At 39.6% G+C, this 14,165-nt stretch overlaps 1 protein-coding gene across 1 annotated transcript in view; it reads left to right on the top strand.

Moving 5' to 3' along the window:
• Ankrd31 (ankyrin repeat domain 31) overlaps positions 1–14,165 on the top strand; it is a 162,877-nt gene that overhangs the window by 113,358 nt on the left and 35,354 nt on the right. Inside the window, exons 22-23 of the mRNA XM_052742836.1 lie at positions 2,087–2,183; positions 9,002–10,016. Coding sequence (XP_052598796.1) covers positions 2,087–2,183; positions 9,002–10,016 — 1,112 coding nt within the window. The remainder of the gene's footprint in view (positions 1–2,086; positions 2,184–9,001; positions 10,017–14,165) is intronic.

The raw sequence follows: 14,165 nt of genomic DNA, 5'->3' as shown, positions 1-14,165 counted from the left end.
CGTATCAATTTACATGTGAAATATCTTTATGTTCTTTTTTACAGCAACAGGCTGCATATTGCTACTGTGGTGTTATTTTTAATATATGAAATTGAAAATTCAGTTAGAAAACCCAATGTGAAGGGTATGTGTATGATTTAAATGTCTTTAATAAACAATGTCAAATCTATTAAGCAAACATATCTAAATTTTTAATGATTTCACACATTTTACCACGTTGTTAGCATATGCATCACCCCAAAACTAAACTAATTCTTCATTATAATATTAGAGAGATAGAAACTCCCCTGGGGACACCGACTCTAGACTTTTCCAGCCATTTTGGTTTGCACAGGGAGACCCTGCGAACCTCAAACATCCAACTAATAGTTTTCTTAAGTTTGGTTAGCTAGGATGAAAAGGGGCAGCAGTTCAAGAAACATTAGCAAAGTTCTTAAGAAACAAATCCAACAGTTAAATGAATGGCAAGTAGATTAAGAGGAATGTCATGCATTAATTTAAGCCTTTAGATTCCTATTTGGGAATACGGATTTGGGCATAACCCACATTTATGTGTCATTGGAGCCCATTTAGGTTTCCTAGTGGCTTTACCCAGCAGGTCTGCATAAAAAGGATGATTGGACCACGGGCCTGAGTACCAGGTGTCTGAGATGGTCTGCACTTGGCTGTGCTGGGGGGGAGGTCTTTTGTTCCACTCCTTGGCATTCCTTTAAAAACCGTAGGGCAGAGACAGTTAGGGCCCAATGGATTAGGATCCAGGCCCTCCTGAGGCTATCCTGTATTTTCTATCTGTTTCTCTCCCCTCTTTACTCCTATCTAATATTTCCTGCTGCTCCTACTCAAAAGTACCCTGGGGACAAGTGGGGATGGGATGGTCCCCCACAGTCTGTAAGCCTCTGGATCTAGGTCATTGCCAGACTCCTACAAGTGGTACTGTGTTGCTGTTTTCCTTTGGGTGTCGTTTTCTTCTCCTTCCAGAAAATTCACCTTGTTCATCATCAGTGTAAGTTCCTTGAGGCCAGGAACCAAAATAATGTCTCAAGACCATAGATCCAAGATGCTTTGACCCTCTTTCACGGTTAGCACCCTGTAGTGCAGAAGATCATTTTTTAAAAGTAAAGAGAAATTAGTGGAGTTATCTTTGAAACTTTGATTGAAGAAAAGTTGAATTCTTGAAGGATAAAAAGGAGAATCATGAAGCTTTGCTCTTTAATTAAACCATGTTTCCAGGCTGATGGACAAACTATCAGTTTTGGGTTTTTTTGTTTTGTTTTTGCAGCAACTAGAAACAAAGTTGCTTCCCATAGAAATGGTCATTATTTTCTTTTCAGAGATCATGTTCTTTGTTCTAGAAATAATAAAAGTGATATATTGATGTCATGCACCACTTGCATCTGAGGATTCAGAATATCTTGCCATGTTTTCACTGTATGTGGTTGGCTCTAGGATTGTGTGGGAAAGCCTTGCTTTACGAAGTTGATAAACTTTTGAAAAGTAGTGTCAACAATTCCAGATTACAGTGGGTAACATTTTATTTAAGGAATAAATAAATATTCAATCATTTTAGCCAAAATAGTGAGCTTCAGTTTCAGTAAGGGACCGAGTCTCAAAAGTAAGGTGAAGCCAGTGAGATGCCTCAGTGCTTGCCACACACGTCTGGCAACTCCACATGCCTATGCATGATACCTGTGTCTGTCTACACATAGACAACTACATATATCACACATATGCAGCACCACCACATACAAGACAGACAAGAAGAAAAGAAAGCACACCATAGAGAACAGATGAACCCCAGCTCCTAGAGCTTAAAGCAATGGGGTAGCAGAATTAGAATTTAAGATGGACTATTTTTTCTTGGTACAGTGTTCTTACCTGAACACCTCTGGGCATTTCATTATAATGATATAATCAAATAAGCTTCGATTTAAGTATGTGGGCCACTTATATTAGAGAATGGGTTGGGAATAATGAGTTTAAGCCCTATCTCAAAAAACAGCTGTCAGTAGGTCTAAACTTGGGTGAACAGATAAGCATTTGCCACTCTTCAATTAACTGACCTTTTATTTTATCGTTGTGTCTCTAGAACAGTATATTGGAAAGATGTTAGAGATAAAAGAAGTTATGGATAATATACTTGCTCAACAGAAGACAGAAAGAGATGATCTAGCCAAAAAATACAGGTGAGTAGGGAAAAGGACTTACCCATTTGAATTTATAATGCCAGGGTTTAGGTTTGAAATGTTTCCCAAAGGCCCATGTGTTAAAAGCTTAGTTTCAAGCTTGGTGCTTTTGGGAGGTGATGGGGCCCAGTAGAAAGTTTTCCAGTTGTTGGGGGACAAACACTGGAAGAGTATGATGAAACGCTAGCCCCCTTCCTGTCTTTTGTATCTTGACCATGAGGTGAACAGCTTTGTTTTGCCACACACTCTTGCCATGCTATGTGGCCTCACCTCGGGATAAGAACAGTAAGCTGGCGATGACTGAAACCTCTGAAAGTCTGACCCCCAAATAAAATGCAGGCATTTGTTGGTCAGCAGAAGCTGGGGGATACTCGTAGTCAGGCCAAGCGTTGCTTTTATAAGTCTCTTATCACATCTGTTCTCCGACAGCATCATTTCTGTTTCTAGCTTCTAGCTTTTGAGGAAGGTCCTCACTAATTCCCACAGTGGTTGCACCAGTTTTCACTCCCAACAGTGATGCACAAGGATTCTTCTTTCCCTGTATCTTCTCCTGTGTTGGTTGTCGTTTTTTTTTAAAGTTTGTTATTCTGACTAGGGTGAGGTGGAATCTCAGTGTTTTAATTTGCACTTCGCTGGTAGCTAATGATGTTGAACATTGTTTGAAATGTTTATTGGCCGTTTGTATTTCTTGTGCTGAGAATCCTCTGTTCCAACACATGGTGCATTTTTTAAAACTGGGCCATTTCTTGATGCTTCGTTTATTTACTCCTTGTATATTGTAGAATTAATCCTCTGTTGGATGTATAGGAGGCAAATATTTCTCTCATTCTGTGGGATGCCTCTTCACTTACTCAGTTTCCTTTGCTGGACAGAAGGTTTCGAATTTTATGAGCTCTCATTTGTCAATTGTTGGCTGTATTTTCTGAAGGACTGCAGTCCTGTTTAAACAGCCTCTCCATATTTTTGTGCATTGTAAGGTACTTCCCACCTTTTCTCTAGCAGTTTCAGGATTTATGTTGCAGACTTTGATAAATTTGGAGGTGATTTTTGTGCAGAGTGAGGGATGAGGATCTAGCTTCCTTCTACACACGGACATCCAACTTTTCCAGATCAGGTTGGCCTGTGAGCATGTGTATGAGGAATTCTCTTGATTGTTAATTAATGGAGGAGGACCAAACCCAGTGTGAGCAACACCATTTTACGGGATGGGCCCTGAATTGTATAAGAGAGGAGAACACTAATGAAAACCATGAGTGTGTACGCTTCTCTCTGCTCTTCACTACGTATGTGGTGTCATCAACTGTCCCAAGCTCTTGCCTCTGTGAGATCCCAGCAATGATGTGCTGTGACTTGGAATTGTAGGCCGAATAAACCCTTTCTTCTCCTGTGTGGTCTTTTGTCTGGTTATTTGTCACAGTAACTAAGCTACTGAAATTTTCATTGATTCAGTTTCACGTTTTTATTAGCATATGAATTAGGCTTCAGTATTTCATTTCTTTTTTTCTTTTTCTTTATTCTTCTCTCATACAACACATCCCAACAGCATCCTCCTCTCCTCCCACCCCATCCCCACTTTCACAGATACACTGCTCCTCCATTTCCTTCTAGGAAAGAGCAGGCCTCCCAGTGATATCAGCTGAACACAGCATAACAAGATGCAATAAAGACTAGGCATAAACCCTCTGGACGAGGAAAAGGGTCCCATGAGAAGAAGGGTCCCGTGAGCAGGCAAAATAATCAGAGACACTCAAACTCCCATTGTTGCTGGGTCCTAATGGCTCCCTCAGGGGAGAGGGTGAGAAGGCACGGAATCAATGACACATACACTGGGAGTCAGGTGAAAGGTTAACAGCAGACTTGTTTATTCATCCACAGAGAAAGCCTTATGTACCCTCCTCTCAGCACCCAGGCTGTGTCCCCATCTGGTGACATTGTATAGTCATCCCTCATTGGCGAGGCATGATCAGGACCTCTGACTGTGCCTGTTGCTAGGTCCTCAGGCAGACTCCAGGTTGGCTCATAGGGAAGTATGTTACATACATGCCTTGGCAGCTGGTGTGAACCTTATCTTCCTGCATCCCATGAAACAAAATTTAGTTTTCTCTTTCATGGTGGGAAGCACAGTTTCATAGGTTTTGGTATGTTGTTTTTTCATTTTCATTCAATTCTAAAATGTTTCAGTTTCCTTCTTGATTTCTATCTTAACATGTTTTTCATTCAATAGTGAGTTGTTCATTTTCCATGAGTTTATATACTTTCTGTTGATTATATCCAACTTAATCTGTTGTGATCAGATAGGTTACAGGGTGTTACTTCAATTTCTTGTATCTTTTGAGACTTGCTTGTGTCTAAGTATGTAGTCAGTTTTGGAGAAAATTCAAAGAGCTGCTGAGAAGAAAATATATTCTTCTGTGTTTTTGGGTGAAGTGTTCTGTAGAGATCTGCTAGGTCTGTTTGATTTTTTATGTTATTTAACTTCAGCATTTCTCTGTTTAGTTTTTTGTCTGGGTGACTTGTTTATTGGTGAAAGTGGGATATTAAAGTCACCCAAATCACTGTGTGAGAGTCAATGTGATTTTTAGGTGTAGTCATGTTTCTTTTATATACTTGGGTGCCCTTGTATTTGATGCATAAATGTTTTGAATTGCAGTAATTTCTTGGTGGATTTTTTCCTTTGATGAGTATATAGTATCCTGTATATCTTCTGATTAATTTTGTTTGAAATCTATTTTGTCTGATGTTAAGATGGTTACACCCTCCTGCTTCTGGTTGCATTTGCTTTTTCTATCCTTTTGTTCTAAGGTGCTATCTATCCTTGATGGTATAGTGTGTTTCTTGAATGCAACAGAAAGACACATCCTGTTTTCTAATTCAGCCTGTCAGTCAGTGTCTTTCATTGGGAAATTGATACCACTGATATTGTTTATTGATTCCTGTTATTTTTTTTGTTACGATATGAGTTCCCTCCTCCTCTTTACTGCTGTTCTGGGATTATTCATTCATTGTGTCTTCTTGGGTGTAGTAACCTCTTCAGACTGAAGTTTTCTAGCACCTTCTTTTGAGCTGGATTGGTAGCTAGAAATTGCTTAAATTTGGCATTCTTATGGAATGTATTTCTTTATCCATCAATTATGATGAATATTTTGCTGAGTATAGTCTGTACTGGCATCTGTGGTCTCTCAGAGTTTGGAGAACATTTGTCCAGGCCCTCTTGGCTTTCAGGGTCTCCATTGAAAAGTCAAATGTTTTTCTAATAAGTCTGCTTTTATATGTTACTTGGTCTTTTTCCCTTGCAGGTTTTAATATCCTTTTTTTGTTATTGTTGTTCTGTGCATTCGGTGTTTTTATTATTATCTGTTGAGAGCAATTTCATTTTTGGTTCTGTCTTTTTGGTTTCTGCATGCTTTTTTGTTCCTTGATAGGCCCCTCTTTCTTTAGATTAGGAAAATGTTCTTTTATGATTTTGTTAAAAATGTTCTCTGTGCTTGAATTTTTTTTTTTTTTTTTTTTGGTTTTCAAGACAGGGTTTCTCTGTGTAGCTTTGTGCCTTTCCTGGAACTCTCTTTGGAGACCAGGCTGGCCTCGAACTCACAGAGATCCGCCTGGCTCTGCCTCCCGAGTGCTGGGATTGAAGGCGTGCACCACCACCGCCCAACTTTTCTTTTTTAGATTTAACATTTCTTTGACTGCAGTATCCATTTCTTCTACCTTGTCTTCAACCTGAGATTCTCTCTTCTGTGTTTTATACTCTGTTGGTGAGGCTTACCTCTGAGCTTTTTGTTTGACATCCTAAATTTTTCATTTCAGTTATATTTCAGTTTGAGTTTTCTTAGTGGTTCTATTTCTTTGTTAAATTCTACTTTCATGGCTTGAATTATTTTTATTGTGTATTCAACAACTATGTGTTTGTGTTTTCACAGACTTCATTAAGGGACTTATTCATTATCCTCTTTAAGATTCTTGAACATATTCATAATGGTTATTTTGAAGTTCTTATCCTGTACTTCAGCTTTAGTGCCTTTCTCAGGGCCAATTGCAGTAAGGTTACTGACTTCTTCTGGGGACATACTGTCTTGGCTATTTATGATTGTGTTTTTGTGTTGGGATCTATACTCCTAGAGTTATAACGTTTGAGGTGTTTCTTGGTGTTGATATCTAGTTCTGCCTTTGTTCCAGTCTTCGGTTGCTGTCGCCTTCTTCAGATACTAGGCAAGAAGTGTGGCTGTTGGTCCCTGGTAGAGTGCTTCTGCAGGTCAGTGAGTGGCAGAGGTGTGTGGAGATGGGCTAGGAGGAAGGGCTAAGAGAGGTCATGGGAAAGATGTGCTGGAGTGGAGGTAGTGTCTGCACCAAGAGGCAGAGTCACCAGGCAATAAATACAGGTAGGGTGGGAGGGGCTCCTGTAAGCAGCAGCTACAGAGCTGAGAGTAAGTCTGGAGACAGTGTAATAGACGACAGGAAAGATGAAAATTTCCCACCTGACTTCCATCCCAGAGTGGCCACTGGGGGGCCCTTGTGTAAAGTATTTCTGAGGATAGTAGGTCGACACCAAGGAATGCGGATGGCCTAAAAGGGAAGGCTGAGAGGGTTGGCAGGAAGCATCTAATCTTTGGAGTCTGCACCAAGAGGCAGAGTCCCCAAGGAATGGCCACTGGGTGGGAGGAGGAGCTCCACAGGGCAGGCTGCAGTAGGACTAACAGTAAGTGTGGACAGACAGGGATGAAAGCTTAATCTTCCCTTATTCCTGTTCTTTCCTGTGTAGTTTTCCTTACACTATCAAGCAAGTGAACTTCTGTCAACTGAGGAGAAATTGGCTATAGGCCATTTTAGGAGATTTTGAGCATCTTCTAGCTTCAGTTCTCCTTTATGGTCCTGTGGTAAACAGTGTACCTGGGACTGTGAAATGTTCCCGTTCATTTGAAGTTTCGGGTGTCTAAATCACATTGTTGCTATAAGATTTCAGTCTTGATGTGGATGGTCTAAAGAGAACACTTTTGTGTTTTGTATGAATTCCTTTATATACATAGTTTTAAACATGATATTATTATTATTTTCTTCTTTATCTAACACATTGTATCCTATGCTACCATTGTTTGCCAGTCTCTTCTTACTGTCCTCCTTATATACTAGTACTATTATCACAGTCTGTGTTCAATATCAGCTGTAGATGAACAGCCTTATTAAATAAGAAACACAGAGCCAAATGCAGAGTTAAAGCCCAAGAGGTCAGAGCAGTAGCTGAGAGCTGAGCTTACTCTTCACTGCCGCTGCTGTCCTTCCTCTCAGCAAGAGTACTCCTTCCTGTGTATCTGTCTTTTTATAGACTTTCTGTTTTGCCTTCTCATTGGTTGTAAATCCAACCACATGACCTCCTCGTCACTGCCCATCTATACAGACCTCCAGGTCTTCTATGGTTGGTATTGAAATTAAAGGCGTGTGTCTCCATGCTGGTGGTATCCTTGAACACACAGAGATCTGCCCGTCATGTGATCGGGATTAAGGGCATGTGCTACTGCTGCCAGACTTCTGCTATGGCTTGCTATCAGCTCTGACCCCCAAGCAACTTTATTTATTAACATACAAATAAAATCACATTTCAGTACAAATAAAATATCACCATAATCAGCACCTATGAACTTTGTTAGAAAGGCAAGCTATTTCTATAATGCTTTTTCTTAAAACATTATCTCTTAATATATAGCCTGTAGATCCCTGGTAGATCCTTGAGACCATTTTATGTGAAGATAAAGCTATGTTTTATAATAATAAGATGTTTTTCATTCTAATTCACTTGTCAGTGTCCAGTAGAATTTTCCCAAAGGCCACCTGCTAGCTAATAAAATATTTGGTTTTATATCCTTCTTTAAAATTTTTCTGTTTTAATTCTCAAATAATAGTCATAGATACAGTCTGTACAAACAAAAGCTGTTTGGGTTCCTCAAGAGTATGTGTAAGTTCTGAGGCCAAAAAGTTTGAGACAGTGAAGCCAAGGTCAGCGAGGGATTTGTGCTTACCCAAAAGACAGATGTGGGGGTGAGATGAGTCACTTCCTCTACCTTGTTCTTCAAGATACTGAAGTCTTAGAGGTGAAGCTGGAAAAAACCTCAGGACAGAGTCAGAATACAACTATAGTAAATATTTAATGAACTAATCTCAAGTCTCATTGAAGTGTGACTATTCAAAAAACAGTATTGTTACTCTAGAGCTGAGAGAACCTGAGTAGAACTTACTCCCCTATGTACCTTTCTACTGTAAACTAGGTGATCAAACTGAAACGTAAGTGACAATAGTCTATTCAGGCACCAATCGCTTCCTTCTAACCAGTACAGTATAGATTACCCAAGTCGTCTTTCCTTTTTAAGTTCACTCAAATAATGTTACATTCTAAAATAAAAGGCAAACTGAGGCTGGAGAGTTGGCTCAGAGGTTAAGAACATTTGTTGTCCTTTCAGAGGATTGGGGCTCAATTCCTAGTACGCACATGGATACTCAAAACCATCCATAACTCCAATCCCAAGGGATCTGTAACTCCAGTCCCAGGGCATCCAAAGCCTTCTTATGACCTCTGGCACCAGGTATGAATGTGGTGCACATATATCACTGAGGCAAAGCACTCATATACATAAAATAGTAAAAAATAAATTCTAAATTTTTAAAGGCCAACTCACATTAAATAAATGTCAGTTTTCTTGCAAAGGAAATATATATCCCAAAGATAGACTTTATTTACTTAAAGCTGACTCACAGTAAGAGAGAGTACCTTTAATATCAAAAAGTCTATGAAGAAAATTTTCTGTTAGTATTTTCCCTTTTTCTTCTAGGGTATCCATGGAGTCATTTAAGCACGGAGCCCTGAGAGAACAGCTGGCTAACTTGGCCACAAGACAAAAGAGTCTTTTAGTTGTGGCAAAGAAGCAGAAAAAAATAAGACTGAAAATTCAAAACTATAGGAATGCCATACCATTTTCTGGTGTTAGTTTAAGGAAGCTTCCATGTAGCTCAGACATCTGTAGTGAGAAGAAGAGCCAAGAGTCTCCTCGTCTGGAAAACTCAGTCCATCCCCAGGCAGGCCCACTGTCTGCTGTCAGTCTTGCTTCTGTTTCTCCTGTCAGTAGAAACAGGGAAGAAACACAGTTGTCTGTGGACATCCAGAAGGACAGCCAGGACAGTAGCATTTGTTTAAATGCAGAAGCAATGAAAAGAGGGGAATTCCCTGGAAATGAGATGAGTTCTAAACAGAGTGTCCAGGATTGTGCCTTGGATGGGTTATTGAAATCCAGACACGCAGATGGCACTGAGAAAATGAAATTATCATCCCAGCCTGTTGCTTTTATTCCTCAAGCAGGAAATTCACAAGCGGAAAATAGTTTTACAGAAACTGTGGTCAAAGGCTATGGACTTGATAGTTCTCCTGCAGTGACTGGTACTATAAATATTTCAGAAGTTACAAGGGTATTTTCCCAAAGTGATGCCTGTCCACCACCTGTTCCTCAGAATCAGGACCTTTCCTGTTGTAATCCAAAAAGAAGAAATAATAAAACAGTTTCCCCACAACCATCTGGGGGAGCATCAGAACCTCTGGCTCATCGAGTGATTGCTGTCTTAGACACTGATACTGTGCAGCAGACAAAGCCATGTCTTAAAAAAACAGCTTCTGTTGTTTCCTATGCAGACAGCATTCAGAACCCTCCTTCCTCTGGGTCTGCCCATCCACATTCTATTAAAAAGCCTCCACACCACAGCACAGCTCCTAAAAAGAAAAATGTGCAGCTGAAAGATTTGATATTACTTGGAAAAATTAATCCAGGAAACGACATTCTGGAATTCAAAACACAGGTATTTGTTTTCTCTAAAGTCTTGCAAATCTTACAAGCAATGTTGGTGTAGCATAGTATAGGCATATAGGAAATAGGATTTGGTGTGCTGTCTAAATGTAGGGACATACTATATTCTTAGGAAGAAAATCCAGACCACCTTCTGAAATTTCCCTGACAGATTTTAGTCATAAGCACCTTTGGGTTCTCAACTCATCCAGTTATATTGTAACAGGAAGGATTTAAGAGTAAAGATAGGAAATGGTAGCTGAAGCCATCCCTAGGGATGTGCTAATTTGTCTTCCATAGGTGTTCAATTTAAGACCAGACTTGAAGTTTCAGTAAGAAACTCAATTAAAAATATAGTATATGCATAATCCCAGCACTCGGGAGGCAGAGGCAGGAAGATCTTTGTGAGTTCGAGGCCAGCCTGGTCTATAGAGCGAGATCCAGGAAAGGCGCAAAGCTACACAGAGAAACCCTGTCTCGAAAAACCAAAATAAATAAATAAATAAATAAATAAATAAATAAAAATAAAAATAAAAATAAAAATATAGTATATGTATAAAACTGAATGATGAGAAAAGATTCTGTTAGATATACCTATTAAAAATATTTCATATAATCTCATTTTTTGTAAGAGGAATTCAAAATGGCAAAGATTATTAAGTCATCGAATATACTTCTTTGCTTATAGACTGATATTTGAGAAATCAGCCCAGCCTTACTGTAATTTAACCTAATGGCTGTGTTTTCTACTTTTCTCATTTCTAGACACTGACTTTTCCTACTTCAGAGGCTTTACTTCTAAGTTAAGAACAAAACAGTTTAATGTTAAAGTTTCAATTAGGGTTCTAGGATCACATTAATGGTTTGATCTCCTTCCCTTCAATATTCTTGCTTGCCCACCAACCAGTTTGTTAAGGAATACTTACCTCATAGTAACCAGAGCACATCAGTTCTTAGTAGAATATACTTCCTCAGATCAGCTTAATGGATCTTCAGTAGTCTTTCATAACTGTAGCCATTTTTTTTTTTTTTTTTGGTTTTTCGAGACAGGGTTTCTCTGTGTAGCTTTGCGCCTTTTCCTGGAACTCACTTGGTAGCCCAGGCTGGCCTCGAACTCACAGAGATCCGCCTGGCTCTGCCTCCCGAGTGCTGGGATTTAAGGCGTGCGCCACCACCGCCCGGCAGCTGTAGCCATTTTTAATATCTTTATTGGAGTGTAATTTGTATACAGTGCACTATACATACACCAAGCGTACTATTTGACAAGTTGGACGTGTGTGTTACCTGTGAGATTCTGTCCACACACAATCATCCATCCCTCTGCTCCGGAAGCGTCTTAGGCAGGCTTTCTACCTCTTTCCTGCCCGTCCTCGGGCGGTGCTGCTGTGCTTTGTGCTCCTCGTTTGCGTCTCTAAGAATTTTACATATGAGAATTATACTTCATATGTTCATTTTTGTCTGACTCCTTTCTTCAGTCTAATTATTTGAGATCCATCTTTGTTCATTCCTTTTTTATTGGTTGGTAATTTGTTTCACCTGATACCATAGTTTATCATTTTACCTGATAGATATTTAGGTTGTTTCCAGCTGTTGGCTATTACATATAAAGCTGCTATGAATTTTATTATGCAGACTTTGGTATGAGATACTTTCATTTTTCTTGGGCATATACCTATGAACGGATTTCTTGAATCCTAAGATAGGTGTACATTTAACTTTTAAAGAAATTGCTGAAGTTGTTTGTCATATCTGATGCATGCACTACTTGTGCATGAGAGTTCTAGTTGCTCCACATTGTCACCGGTGCTTAGTATGATCACTCCCTTAATTTTAGCCTTGCTAACATAGAGTGTGGATGTGTGGATGTGTTAGATAGCATGTATGTATGTGTACTACTTTATCATTATGATTTTAATTTGCATGTCCACAGTTAATGATATTGAACATCTTTTCTTGTTCTATTGGCCATCCTTATTTATTTTTTGGTTCAAGTATTGGTTCAGATCCATTGCCTGTTTTTCTAATTGCTTCTTCATGTGCTATTTAAGAATTATTTGTATAAGTAGGTTCTCCTCTTTGATCCTTGGTCTCAGTAGCTTCGATGGTTGGCTAAGTTTCCAGTACCAGGCATGGTTTCCCTCCTGTTGATCAGACCTTAGGTTCAATTAGACACCTGTTGGTTAGTGCCAAGATACAACTGCCATGTTCGGAGTATCTTTCGGGGTTGGTCACTTTTCTGACTCAGGCATCACAGCCAGGTAGGCCTAGTGGTTGTTTCCCTCCCTTGTCAGCTTGCATAGCACCTTCTGGTACTCTGAAAGCTGGTCCTCAGTGAGGAGGCTTTCAGGTCAGATGCAGTTCAAATCTTCCAAATCCTGTGTCCAAAGTACATGGTGTCTTCAGTAATAGGGACTTACCTTCAACCTCTGGGAGGCAACTCAAAGCAACAGCCATAGCCTATTTTGTTTTGGGAGTCTCTTGGACTTCCTGACCAACAACTCAAAAAGAGGTTTCATTCAAGGGGTGTGTGTGTGTGTGTGTGTGTGTGTGTGTGTGTGTGTGTGTGTGTGTGTGTGTATTTATCCCTCTCTATTCCCTCTCCTTCTGTTTTGACCTCCCTCCCTGCTTCCTAACTAAAGGCACCTCCCCATTACCCCCATTTCCCCTTCATATTGCTTGTATCCTACTATTCCCTCTCTAGAAACCCCTCCCCAGGGTTCTTTTTTATTTTTCTGGTTTCTGTAGTTACTCCAGATTGTGTATTCACATCTGAAGACTTAGAGCTAGGTACCACAGATGGTCAGCACTGAAGTCATGTACATAAAAAGCAACACTAAACAGATTCAGCAGATTTTGTTTATATATTTATGCATTTGAGGTACGTAGGGTTCTCTAGAGGTACAGAACTGATGGAATTGACATGAAAGGGATTTACTAGACTGATCTATAGGATGCAATTCAAATAGTCCAACAAGGGCTGCCTCCTAACAGGAAGGCCAAGAATTCAGTAGTTGTTCAGTCCACGAAACTTAGTGCCTCAGCAGTCCCTGGTGCTGGAGTCCTGAAGGCTTCCTGGAGAAGTTCTGATTTTCAGTCTACAGTGGAGTCCTGAAGAAGCTGGGTTTAACACTTGCCACAGCAACAGAGGAGGAGACAGATTTGCCAGTTAGAGTGAAGGCAGGCAAGCAAAAGGTAAAGCTTCCTTCTCCCTTGTCCTTTTATGTGGGCTGCCACTAGAAGGTGCTGTCCAGATTTTGAATGCCTGATCCTACCTCAGATTATTTTTAATCAAAGAATAATTTGAAAAGGATGAGTTTGTAAGTTTTTTTATCTTAATCAAATTAAGAAAATCCTTCACAGGCGTGCCCAGCATCTTGAGTTTTAGTTGATTCCAGATGTCATCAAGTTGACCATGAAGATTAGCCATCACACATACATATATGTAAGAAAAGGAAGCCATGAATTTTAGAGGGAATAAGGGGAGGAAGCGTGGAAGACAATGGAGGGAGAGGACAGGGGAGGGGTTGGAGGGAAGAAATGATTTAATTATATTTTAATACAAAATTTTTTTTAATCTATGTACCAAATGAAAGTGAAAAAAATGATTTGTCTGACTCAAAGTGCAAAGGTTTTTTTCGTATAGCAAAGTTAGTGAGTGTATTAAGTAGCTACAGTTTGGGGACGTGATGGTGGTGCTTAGGTGTCTTCAAGTGACTGTGCATTTGACCTCGTGGCTTCATAAATTACATTTCTCAAAGAATATAATTTGCCGCAAGGGTAAAGATTGAGCATAATTTTTAGTTTTGGGCTAGGGTCCATCATAAATTAATTTTCATATTATTTTAAGTATAAAGTATAATCCCTATTCATATATGTATGTGTGTGTGAATTCATATATATGAACATATCTATATATGGTAATATACTTATATATGGTAATATATTTATATGAATATACTTATTTTTATCTATTTTTGAGACGGTATCTTACTCTGTATCCCAGATTGGCCTGGAACTCTCCATATAGCCAAGGCTAACATGTGGTGATCCTCCTGCCTCTGCCCTCCAAGTTCTGGGATTACATGTATGACCTACCATGCCCAGGCCCATTCATATTTTCTAATTTGAATAACTAGTTGGCCCAGCAGCATATGTTGAAAGA

The sequence above is a fragment of the Peromyscus californicus genome, unplaced genomic scaffold (genome assembly GCF_007827085.1).
Source record: "Peromyscus californicus insignis strain IS unplaced genomic scaffold, ASM782708v3 Scaffold_18__1_contigs__length_77618521, whole genome shotgun sequence".
NCBI classification, from domain to species: Eukaryota; Metazoa; Chordata; class Mammalia; order Rodentia; family Cricetidae; genus Peromyscus; species Peromyscus californicus.
This window is presented reverse-complemented; position numbering and strand designations above follow the sequence as displayed.